This window comes from Emydura macquarii, unplaced genomic scaffold (genome assembly GCF_026122565.2).
Source record: "Emydura macquarii macquarii isolate MOO-44397 ecotype Brisbane River unplaced genomic scaffold, CSIRO-AGI_Emac_v2 contig_3220, whole genome shotgun sequence".
Taxonomy (NCBI): domain Eukaryota; kingdom Metazoa; phylum Chordata; order Testudines; family Chelidae; genus Emydura; species Emydura macquarii.
This window is the reverse complement of record NW_027133357.1, coordinates 1-12,187: the sequence shown is the minus strand read 5'-3', so window position 1 is coordinate 12,187 and position 12,187 is coordinate 1. Positions and strand designations below refer to the sequence as shown.

Sequence of the window (12,187 nt, the reverse complement as noted above, 5' to 3'; positions counted from 1 at the left end):
ATTAGGCTTCACAATACTCTCATGGGGCAGGTATAAATATCTGTTTTACAGATGGGAAAACTGAGGCTCAAAGAAGAGAAGATTACTTGCCCAAGGTCACACAATGACAGTATCAAAACTGAAAAGAACCCAAATTTCCCAACGAAGTCCTGTGTTCTTGTAGGAAGAAGTTGTGTGTGATCCTGAGGTGATAGGTGTGTAAAGGCAAAGGAAGATGTAGGTATGATTTGGAGGATTAAAGAGAAGGGAGAGATGTATAATTTGAAGCATCTTACTTGGTACAACTAAGACAACTTAAAAGATTTGTTTCGCTGCACTGGCAGTAGCATAGGAGACTGAAATCTATCATGATGCATTCGCCGTGCTGCAGATAACATGGCAAGACTAATTCATTTAGGTAGTCTTAATGAGAGGGAAACTTATTCAGGTTCTTTTGTAGCCCCAGGAAGACTTTTTCTTAAACCTTACCATGTCCCAGTGAGAAAGAGACTTGTCTCAATATTCAGTGGAAGTGTTTCCTGTGTGTCTGTAATGCATGAAATGTAGCTAATAAAGGAACTATTCGTGTAAGGTGCTGAGGTGGTAACCCCAGGGTATCTCAGTTTGGAGCAATTAATTTCATTTCATAAAACAAGACCACTAATGTGCAAATATGTGCGCACACAAGGAATCACACACACCTGTGTTGTGCAACTTGGACTCTTGTCTCAGCTGTGAGTATCTAAAGGCTCCTGCCCTGCCTTATTCTGCCATTCTTCACTGCCCTCATCCCATTTAAAATAAAAGTAACTTGTTTTTTTAAATGGGAATTATTATCCATAATGACACTTCTGAGCCCTGTCAAAATCTGTGGCTCTCCTGGAGTTAGTTAAGGGCCTAGTGGGATGCATTCTGAAAGAGTAGCCTCTTAGTCCAACACAATAAACACTTCGCTTTTTTATTGCCAGATGAGGATTACTATGATGATGATGAAGAAGATGACCCAGATGCATTAAAAGACCCTCTTTATCAAATAGATTTACAGGTGATGTATTAGAATACGTTTTACACTCTGATTCCTGTTGCCTACTTGTTCTAGTTATTCATTATATTTTACTTTCTTATGTAGTATCTGTAACAAAATGCAGAGCCCCCTGAGCATTGAAAGGCGAGTACATTCTGTATTCTTATTCGGTTCACTGGAATTGCTTTAGAAAGTGTCAGAGAATACATATTATTATTTATTATAATTATTTATATTACTATAGCACACAGGAGCCCTAATCATGGACCAGGACCACATTGTTCTAGATGCTGTACACACACAGAACAAAAAGACATCCTCTGCCCCAAAGAGCTTACAGTATAAGACAAGAGAAAACAGATGGATACAGACAGACAGGAGAGCATGAGGAAACAATGAGACTACTGGTCAGCATGATGGGCAGTGGTCTCAGCACATCAACAGCATAACCGTTAAAATTTTTTTGGTCATCATGGCAAAGGAGAATTTTTAAGAGGGATTTGAAGGAGGATGAGGTAGCTTTGCAGATGTTTATGGGGAGTTGCCTCCCAGGTGAGAGGGCAACATGGAAGAAAACACCAAGGTGCTTGTTTGCATATTTAAGAAGTGGGCCAGCTGGAGGCAAGCAATCACAGCTTGATAGCAAATGAGAGATAAGTAGGGTGGGGATAAAGTCCCTGAAAGTGAAGACAAATAGTTTACATTTGACACAGTAGAGAAGGGGAGAGCCAGCAGAGGGATTCAGAGGGTTGACATGGTCAAAACAATGAGCTAGGAAAAAGGTGCTTTCTATGACTTATCTGTGTTGCAGGAATGACCTACTACTTAGAAACGTATTTTTTTTTACGTAAAAGAAATGCAATTTGAGTGAATAAACCTTGTAGCATATAGGACCAAGTGTCTGTGCTTGTGGATTCTGAGTGTCTGGAGGGTAACAGAATCTTAAACAAAAAGCAGTATTGTGGATTTAAAACCTATGATAAAAGTGTTGCTAAGTTTGCAAAATCAAGTTAAAAAATGCTACAATTAAGGCTTCCTGTGCAATATGAATTCTGGTGTAGTTTGTCTCTCTGAAGCTTGGCTAGCTCCCTCTGCAGCTCCTCACCGTTCTCTGACTTGACTCTCTTAAATAACTGTCATCTGCAAATTCTGCCAGCTCAGTGTGTTCACCTCCTTTTCTAGTTTGAGGTATTAAGCACTGGGCTACTGTAGAACTTTGAGGCACACTGCTGTTAACTGCCTCTGACTGCTTAGAATCTTTAGTAGCCTATTGTAAGGGACCTTATCAAAGACCTTTCAAAAGTTTAAGTAAACTGATTCCAAGATTCTAAGGTCAGAAGGGACCTTTGTGATCATCTAGTCTGAGCTGTATATTACAGGCCACAGGACTTCCCTGGATTAATTCCTTTTTGAACTAAAGCAAATTTTTTTAGAAAAACATTTAGAAGTTTTTGGTAATGGAGAATCCACCAGAACCTGTGCTTAATTTGTTTAAAAAAATAAAAAGAGAGGTTCCCTAGCTCAATCGATAGAGGGTGTCTTCTGCACAGCATGACCTCACACGCATTGTATGTGTGAGGTTATGCCTTGCACACCACTGATAGAAGAGATGCCAGGGCTGAGCCGCAGCAAGCCCTGGCACAAATTAAGCTCTGACCACAATCCTTTGTAAGTTGTTTCAGTGGATAATTACCCTCATTGCTAAAGATTTTTGCCTTATTTCTAGTCTGAATTTGTCCAGCTTTAACTTTCAGCCATTGGATTTAGTTATACCTCTGTCCATGAGATTGGAAAGTCCTCTTCTGTTATCAAATTTCTGTTCCTCCTGTCAATTGGTTCTCTTTTATCCATTACTTTATTGACATGTTTAGAGAATTCTAATAAATTAGTGAGGCATAATCTTCCTTTGCAGAAACTATGCTCGTTAGACCCTGTCATAGCATGATATTCCAAATGTTTTATTCTATTTTTAATTGATCATTGCAACCAATTTGCCAGGAAGAGAGATGTGTCCAGTAAAGTCAATTATAGACTCACTCCCCCAGTCACCCATATAATCTTTTAAGTACATTTGAGATTGAGATGGAAATAGGAGACAGATTTGTTGAGAGTTTCTGGATAAGGGTAAAAGAGGTTTTTTTTATTTTATTTTTTTTTAAAGGTAATATCATGGTAGGGGTCTACTCTAGAGCACCTAACCAGGAAGAAGAGGTGGATAAGGCTTTTTTAAACAACAAAATCATCCAAAGCACAGGACTTGGTAGTGATGGGGATCTTCAGCTACCCAGACACCTGTTGGGAAGATAATACAGCATGGCACAGATTATCCAACAAGTTCTTGGAATGCCCTGGAGACAATATTTTATTTCAGAATGTGGCGAACGCAGCTAGGGGGGAGAGGCTGTTCTAGATTTTGACAAATAGGGAGGAACTGGTTCAGAATTTGAAAGTGGAAGGCAGCTTGGGTGAAAGTGATTATGAAATGATAGTTCAGAATTCTAAGAAATGGTAGGAGGGAAAATAGCAGAATAAAGAAAATGGGATTTCAAGAAAGCATACTTTAGCAAACTCAGGGAGCTGGTAGGTAAGATCCCATGGGGAGCAAGTCTAAGGAGAAAAACAGTGTGATAGACTTGCCAGTTTTTCAAACAGATATTATTAAGGACACGAGCAAACTATCCCACTTCCCATTGCATAAGAAATATAGAAAGTATGGCAAGAGACCACCCTGGCTTAACTAGGAGATCGTCAAAGATCTAAAACTCAAAAGAGAGTCTTTCAAAAAGTGGAAACTACATACAAATTATGAAGGATTAATATAACAAAACAACACAAGCATGTAGGGACAAAATTAGAAAGGCCAAGGCACAAAATGAGATTAAACTAGCTAGAGACAGAAAGGGTAACAAAAAACCCATTCTACAAATACATTAGAAGACAGAGGAAGACCAAGGACAGGATAGGCCCATTACTCAATGAGGGGCAGAAAGTCAATAACAGAAAATGTGAAGTGGCGTGCTAAATGCCCTTTTAGTTTCAGTTTTCACCAAAATGGTTAATAGCAATCAGCCATCTAAAACACTGAACTCCAGCAAAAATGAAGTAGGATCCAAGACTAATATAGGAGAAGAACAAGTTAAAAGTTACTTAGACAAGTTACATGTCTTCAAGTCAGCAGGGCCTGATGAAAACTGTGTTAGAATACTCAAGGAGCTGACTGAGGAGAGCCATCAGCAATTGATGGGAGAGATTCCAAAGGACTGGAAGATGGCAAACATCGAGCCAATTTGTAAAAGGGAAATAAGGACTACCCAGGGAATTACAGACCAATCATCTTAACTTCAGTATCTGGGAGGATAATGGAGCAAATAATCAAGCAATCAATTTGCAAACACCTAAAAGATAATAAGGTGATAAGTAACAGTCAAGGACTTATCAAGAACAAATCATGTCAAACCAACCTAATCGCTTTCTTTGACAGGGTAACAAACCTTGTGGATGGGGGAAGTGTGTGTGTGTGTGTGTGTGTGTGTGTGTACACACTTTAGTAAGGCTTTTGATATGGTCTCTCATGACTTTCTCATAAATCAACTAGGGAAATATACCCATAGCTACTCTTTGGGAATACTTTTCCAACCAGTTAAGAGTGGTTCATAGTCAAGCGGGAAGGGTATATTGAGTGTTGTCCTGCAGGGATCCATCTTAGGTTTGGTTCTGTTCAATATCTTCATAATTTATTTAGATAATGGCATAGAGAGTTCACTTATAAAGTTTGGGGACAATACCAAGCTGAGAGGGGTTGCAGGTGTATTGGAGGATAGGATTAAAATTCAAAATGATCTGGACAAACTGGAGAAGTGCTCTGAAGTAAATAGGATGAAATTTAATAAAGAGAAATGGAAAGTATTCCACTTAAGAAGGTACAGTCAATTGCACACATACAAAATCGGAGATGACTGCCTAGGAAGGAGTACTGCAGAAATGGATCGGGGTCAGCATGGATCGCAAGCTAAATATGAATCGACAGTGTAACACTGTTGCAAAAAAAAAAAAAGCAAATACCATTCTGGGGTGTATCAGCAGGAGTCTTGTAAGCAAGATACAAGAAGTAATTCTTCCACTCTACTTTGCTCTGACAAGGCCTCAGCTGGAGTATTGTGTCTAGTTCTGGGGCATCACATTTCAGGAAAGACATGGGCAAATTGGAGTAAAACCATAAGAGTGCAACAAAAACTATTAAAGGTCTAGAAAACATGATTTATGAGGAAAGATTGAAAAAATTGAGTTTGTTTAGTCTGGAGAAGAAAAGATTGGTGAGGGGGAGAGGGGAATATAACAGGTTTCAAGTACATAAAAGGTTGTTACACGGAGGAAGGTGAAAAATTGTTCTCTTTAACCTCCGCGGATAAGACAAGAAGCAATGGGCTTAAACTACAGCAAGAGAGGTTTAGGTTGGACATTAGAGAAAAACATCATAACTGTCAGGATAGTTAAGCACTGAAACAAATTGCTTAAGGAGACTGTGAGATCTCTATCATTGGAGGTTTTTAAGAATAGGTTAGACAAACACCTGTCAAGAATGGTCATGCCTTGGGTGCAGGGGACTGGACCAGATGACATACTGAGGTCCCTTCCAATCCTACACTTCTCTGATTCTGTGATTTGCTATCTTCAATCCTCTGTAAGAGTTAGCTGTTTTTAGTGAGCGGTTGCATATTTTTGTTAGCAGTTCACTTCATTCTTGAGCTCTTTCAAAATTCGTGGATGTATACTATGTGGACCTGAGGGCTTACTTTCTGAATGATCAGTTTGTTCTAATACTACCTCTGATACCTTAGTCTGTGATAGTATTTCATCTTTATTACCAGAAAAGGTCAGGTCTCCTTAATCAGTGCAGTGTTTGGATATCATGGTATAAATAAGCCATGTGGTTTTATATTGAACCAAGAAAATGCAAGGGTATTAAACAACTGCATCATTCTCTGGGCATCTTCCTTCTTGTGCACTGAATGATGCTGAGGTCCCATGGAAAAAATATTACACGACCATGTTAAAATCTTGTCAGAACGTATACATGAAAAGGGTCAAAATTAAAGCTGGGCAGGCAACTTAGTTTTAGGAATTTCCTAACTTTTAGTGCTGGACTTTGCTGCTTTAACATTCTTTGTACAGTTTTTTTTCTCTGTAATTTCCTAGCTTAAAAAAGAACAGAAGTTCTAGTATGTGCAGCTCTCAAAAGAGGCACTTCAACTTTTAAAAAATGGTCAGGGAATTTAACATTGAGATTGATGCACAAACACAAGGGGACTGAATTGAGGCTGCATAGGAATCCTAAATTCTGGCATCTCCTGACTTTTACTGCTTGACTTTGCAACCTTAAGGTTCTTTTAATGTTTTTTGGAGGTAATTTCTGAACTTAAAAAAAACAATACAAAACAAACTCTGTCACATGGAAGTATATCGACACCCCCCTGGATCGTTAGCAGGATTTTTGACCTTTAGATCCATAGCATTGAGTCTCTGCTAATGGAATAACTAATAACAGTAGTATGCTGCCATCCTGTATGTGGACCTGCCATGATAGGAGGATGAGACACACTTGGCCAGTTGATTTCACAGATATTTGCCATAAGCAAAGACAAGTGTGGGCTGAGAAGCCCCAGGTTCCTCCAAGTTCTAGAGAGGAATGTGCTCTTCTGCCCCGGAATCCTCTCCAACCTTGTCTCTGTGCTCCTATCTACCCCCACCCTCTCTGCATCTATCCTGTCCCCCTCCTCATTCTCTGTTGCCTCCCCCACTAGGTCCTGTAATCACTGAGTTTCTCCTTCCAGATACTGTCTCCTTCCCCTCTGCTTTTTCTCCATCCTCAGGCTCTTCCTGTAACCCCCTTTCACCATGTTCTCCCCTATTCTTCAGCCCTCTGCATCAGCCTGCTTCCTCCTCACTTCTGGGATGCTGGTGGGTGGATGGAAAACAACTTGAAATGTTCATTAAGGGAAAATTAGGCAAGTATTAAGAGGAAAATTGCTGGACTGAGGTGTATTGATTTGTGGAATAGTCTGCTAGGAAAAGATGGAAGCCTTGTGATTTTTAGAACTAGATGTGACCAAATACTTTCTACTAGAGAGGACAGTCGTAGGTTGGTTGGGAGATGAACTGGGTAATCTGACAGAAAAGAACCTAACTTTGAATCTAGGGAACAGATTGCAACAGCACTTCCCTCCACTCTAGAGGCATATCCACAAAGACTACACAATGCTCAGTCTTGAGCAAATGATCTGACTCTGGGCTACACCTTGGTTACAGCCCTGGTACCACATTTGGCCTGGAGGTTGCATGTGGCCTGCCTGTTTGACATGTAGTTTGAAGCCTATGGAGCATGGCCTGTCTTGTCTGCTGAGCACAGTGCCTCCTTTCCTCCCTTCTGTATTAGTGCTCATTCTTCTCTCATGTTATGCAATCTTAAATTCCCAAAGTTGAGCAATGATAGATGTACTTTAAGATGTTAACTTGGTCTCTTGTCATCTTTCTTCTAGGCTTATCTCACTGATTTCCTGTGTCAGTTTGCACAGCAGCCTTGCTATGCAATGTTCTCAGACCATCTCAATGAGAATGAAAGAAGAGTGCTTCATGCTATTGGCATATGAATCCAGGCAATAGACCATATTGATCATATCTGGACAATAGTTTTCTGGCTTATTCCATGTTTTGTGATTAAACATGAAACTTTTTCCAGTGTCCACCTGCTGTTGCGGATGTGATCCTCATCACGAAGTACTGAGCCTTGTCTTACTATGAATCTATTAAGGGAAGGATTATTGAGAGAGCAGCGAAGACTGAGCTTTGCACTCTGATCTCACCAAGGGAACACTTCCATTTTCCACCAAAAAAAAAAAAAAAAAAAAACTTTCCAAGAGGTCCTTAAAATAATGTGTCCTTAAATATTTTTAAAAGTAAACTTTATATTTGCCTCTGAAGAGGCACATTAACTGAGTTTCACACAACACAGTTGGACAGAATGAGGAAGGAATCAGGTCTTTTGTAGGTTGCTTGGATGTGCTCTGAGACTTGGGAAGTTTTGTTCCTCTTCGCACTTGCATAACACATACAGGGTAAATATCTTGATCTTACCACGTGACTTTTTATAGACTATAGACACTTTTATCAGAGATGCCTAAATGGTATGAAATCTGTTTACAAGAGTTTGGATGGGAAGCGGAAATAATAAAATTAAATGAACGTCTTGTTTCCTACGGTGGGTGGGGGCTTCCGTCTAGTCTCTCTATCATTGCATTAGTTCTTTGCTAAAGCTTTTGCATGCACATGCTGAAAGGAAGCTACCACTTAAATCTCAATTCTTGTGGAATGTGGCTACTGAAGACTTTGGTTATATTGAATACAAGCAACCAGAATTTTTTAGAAAAAACTGAGTGTATTTAACTTCCTTTTTGCTCCATGAAAACCATTCTCTGAACTACTTGGCTTTTTTCACACTCCTGAGACTTATATGAAATGGTTAAGCTATAGTCCACAAATTAGTATGTGTATTTTTATAGGGTGGTAAAATAACATTTACAAACTGATTTATCCATAAATACAGAGTGATGTATCTCACAACACCTCTTTGCCTTTTGTTCCCTTTTGGGGAAAATGAAAATAAAATTATTAAAATATACACTGATACCTTTTTAAAAAACAGTTTCTTAGAAGGAAATAATTACATTAATTTCCTTTGGTCTCCTTTTTATACGTATTTACCCTTTACAACTGCTTCTCCCTTGACTGTCCTACAGACTATTGGCCTGATCTCAGAGGATTCTTCTGGGCAGGAGGGAAACCCTGCAACTGACTGCATCTTCCATTTCCTTTTAGGCAGAATGAGAACCACTCAAACCCCTTTTCTTAAAGGGTCAATCAGATCTCTCTCTCTCTCTCTCTTCATGGAGTAGTGTGCTTTCAAACTGCATCTGCAAGCCTTCCTTACAAGCAAGCTTCCAATTAGCTCACTATACATGTGCCAGTGTTCCGTTTTTACACTGCTAAAAGAGGGAAACAAAGGAGCCTAGTGCAAGGCTGTATTTCTCCCCACAGGTCCTCACAAAGCATGTGACCTCATATTCTGCTGGCTTAGTTTAGGATGTGGCTCTTCTCTCTTACTCACCTAGGGTAACAATTAACTTTCTTTTTAAGTAATCCAGGAAAAGATAGTGCCCTAGGTCTGAGGGTTTGTGGTTCTTAGTTTTATTTTGCTAACATAACATTAAAAAAAGCAATATGACTGCCCCCAACTTCCTGAAGCAATGATGGAAATAGGGTCCAACACAATCTGTTATTGCATGTAACTGAATGGAGTTGAAAGAATTTGAGTGAATGTCTTCTACAAACTCTGACTGGTGTGCCAACCTTGCTTTCTCCAATTGTTTAACAAAAAATGGCTAAAATCCTACAGTTAGCTGTGCTGAAGAATCCGCTTGCAATCTCCCAAATGAGCATTCTTGGTCTAGAGTAAAGGAAGGCTATGTAACGCTCTAGTACTTCCCTGGCATGGTAGCTACTGAAACTTTGCTACTGAATATTAGTGAGAACCTGTGCTCTACAGTGCATGTTTATAGAACACTGGTGTATAATGATGCTGAAAATATGAAACAGAAAAGAACGAAGGGCAGATTTAAACCCCAGCGCATGTTGCGGAATGCAGAAAGCGCATCAAACTTTGTTTGACAATGCCCTGTACATTGGAAACTGGGCTCTTACTATAGGGTCATGTAGGCTTCCAGGTAAGTGAAGGACCAGATGTTTGATGGTAACAATGTGTATTGTGGCATGGAAAATGAACAGCCATTTATGCCAGAACTTGGCCTTTTGAAGTTCTGCCCTGAGGAGGAGGTTGCTTTTATCTGCTGATCACCTGTTACATGAGGACAGATCAAAGATCCTACCTGGAAAGGAGTGACTGACTCAGCATGCTTTTTCTGAGCCAAGCAGTTATGAATATATAACCACAGAAACACCCCATGCTAGGGTTGGCAAGACTGCTAACCTACTGAGACCTTGGTGGATTTGGGGGTGGCTGCTGGTAGTCTTATAAGCAGGCATGCAGATTCTTTTGATTTTATTTTCTCTGTAGTGCCTTCACTGTAATAATGTGTGTTTGCTTACAAAAGGCTGTCTGCTAACTTAACTGTGGGCAGTGATGCATTGTATGGCCTCTAAGGGGAAGGCAAAGCAGGGGTGCTGAGGCAGTTTGCCATGCTGGGGAACGCCTAGTCTAGGCAGCAAGCTGTGCAGCTTGGTGTTACCCCAGTTAGCAGAAGGCAGGTCTCTCTGCACAAGCCAGAAGCCTAAACCTGGGTGCCCTTGCTGGGGCATAAGGGGCACTGCTGCATAGAGCAGCAGGCCTCCAGAACGAGCCTCTTGGCCTCACTGCAATTCAGGAGCATCATTAGCCCTTTTCCGTGATAGTTATTTGTTACCAGGCCCCCCTGGTTCTAGCACAGAACAAGGGTCCCTGCCCCCCGGCGCTTACCAGCGAAGCGGGGGCTTACGTGGGTGAGGGTGCAGGGAGCAGGTCCTGTGGCTCCCTCCCATCCTGGGGGCTTCACCCGCCCAACACTAGCACGCCGAGCAGGAAGGGACGTCAGCTCCCGGCCTCCGCTCGTTTTGCAGTGCGGCTGTGGGGCCAGCTGGGGTCCCGCCGAGATCCGGCCCTGGGTCCTGCCCTGACAGGACAGGTCACGCCGGGGGAACGCCCCGCCGAACTAGAAATTTTACAGTTTCTACCCCGCCGTAGGGCGGGCCGGGCACAAGAGCCGGAAATGAGACGCCCGCCCCGCCACCCGAGCAGCGCCTCATCCCGCGCCACCGGACCGGCCACGAGCCGCCGCTGGGCTGGAACAGGGAGCCACGCGCCTGCTCGGCGCGGGGCACGCCGGGAGCTGTAGTCCCCTGGAGGCGTGCGCGGAGCATGCCGGGAGCCCTCGTCTTCAAGGGCCGGTTCGTTCTCTGCTTGCCCAGCTGCGCATGCCCCGGGCTGTGGGGTGGTGGGGCAGGCCCGCCTGACTGACTGCTCGTACGAGCCGGGCAATGGCGGTGGCTGGGGCCCCATCAGGCGCCGGGGCCGGGAGCTCCAAGGTGGCGCCCAGCGTGGATTTCGATCACAGCTGCTCGGACAGCCTGGAGTACCTGACCCTCAACTTCGGGCCTTTCGAGACGGTGCATCGCTGGCGCCGCCTGCCGCCTTGCGACGAATTCGTGGGGGCCAGGTGAGCCGATGGGGGGCGTCCTTCAACCGAGCCGCTGCAAACCGCCCGCGGGTGGGGCTGGGGTGGGCCTGAAAAGAATGGGCGGTGTCGGGTGTGGTGAGGGGCGGGGCTCTGTTGTGGGAGCCGGGATCCGGGCAGGTGAGGGGATGGGGCTGGGAGGGGGAGGAGCTGACTGGGAGGGTCAGTGTGGTGGGGCAGAACCAGCGTGAGGGTGGGCTGAGAGGGGGTGGGGCTGTGGGGACTGGTCAGGGTGGGGTTGAGGGGGCGGGGCTGGAGTGGGGCTGTGGGGACTGGTCAGGGTGGGGCTGGGTTGGGGTGGGGCTGGAGTGGAGCTGTGGGGACTGGTCAGGGTGGGGCTGAGGGGGCGGGGCTGGGGCAGGGCAGAGTGGGTGTGTTAGTGTGGGGGTAGGGGCAGGGCTAGGACTCCCCTTTCCAGACTACTTGACATACTCTTTCTCTCAGGCGCAGCAAACACACCGTGGTTGCCTATCGAGATGCCATCTACGTGTTTGGTGGTGACAATGGGTAAGTGCTTCTGCCTTGGCTGGCCCAGAGGTGGTGGTGCCCCCAAGGAGCTTCTCTGATAGCCCTACCTCTTGCTATGCCTATTAATATTAGGTGTACGTTATGCAGCCACCCAGCTTTGGATGTAGTGTGCTGTAGTGTGGACATGCTCTTTGTATTGACAACCCATAACTCTATTGGTTACCAGGGTTTGGGACTTAGGAGGTGATTTCATTTCATTTGCAGATGTTGCCACTCTTACCTAGTTGCAAGATTAGAGTGTTGCAATGTGTGCTGCACCTTAAACCATTTGTTCTATCTTCGAGTGATTGCTCATATGCATTCCAATGTAGTAGGTGTGTGCGCGCCCCGTGCACAGATTCCCGGAACTTTTTCCCTAGCAAGCCCTGCATGGCCA

At 43.5% G+C, this 12,187-nt stretch overlaps 2 protein-coding genes across 2 annotated transcripts in view; both read left to right on the top strand.

Annotated features, from left to right (window-relative positions):
* Positions 1-9,784, top strand: part of IPO9 (importin 9) — a 96,392-nt gene extending 86,608 nt beyond the window's left edge. The window contains exons 23-24 of the mRNA XM_067531488.1: positions 948-1,024; positions 7,540-9,784. Of these exons, the coding sequence (XP_067387589.1) occupies positions 948-1,024; positions 7,540-7,650 (188 nt within the window). The 3' untranslated portion in view covers positions 7,651-9,784. The remainder of the gene's footprint in view (positions 1-947; positions 1,025-7,539) is intronic.
* Positions 9,785-10,525: 741 nt separating this feature from the next.
* LOC137142438 (leucine-zipper-like transcriptional regulator 1) lies at positions 10,526-11,790 on the top strand (the record flags this gene model as incomplete). Its single annotated transcript, XM_067531814.1, has 2 exons — positions 10,526-11,265; positions 11,728-11,790. Coding segments are annotated over exons 1-2 (242 nt in total), but the record flags the coding sequence as incomplete, so codon positions are not given.
* Positions 11,791-12,187: the final 397 nt, after the last annotated feature.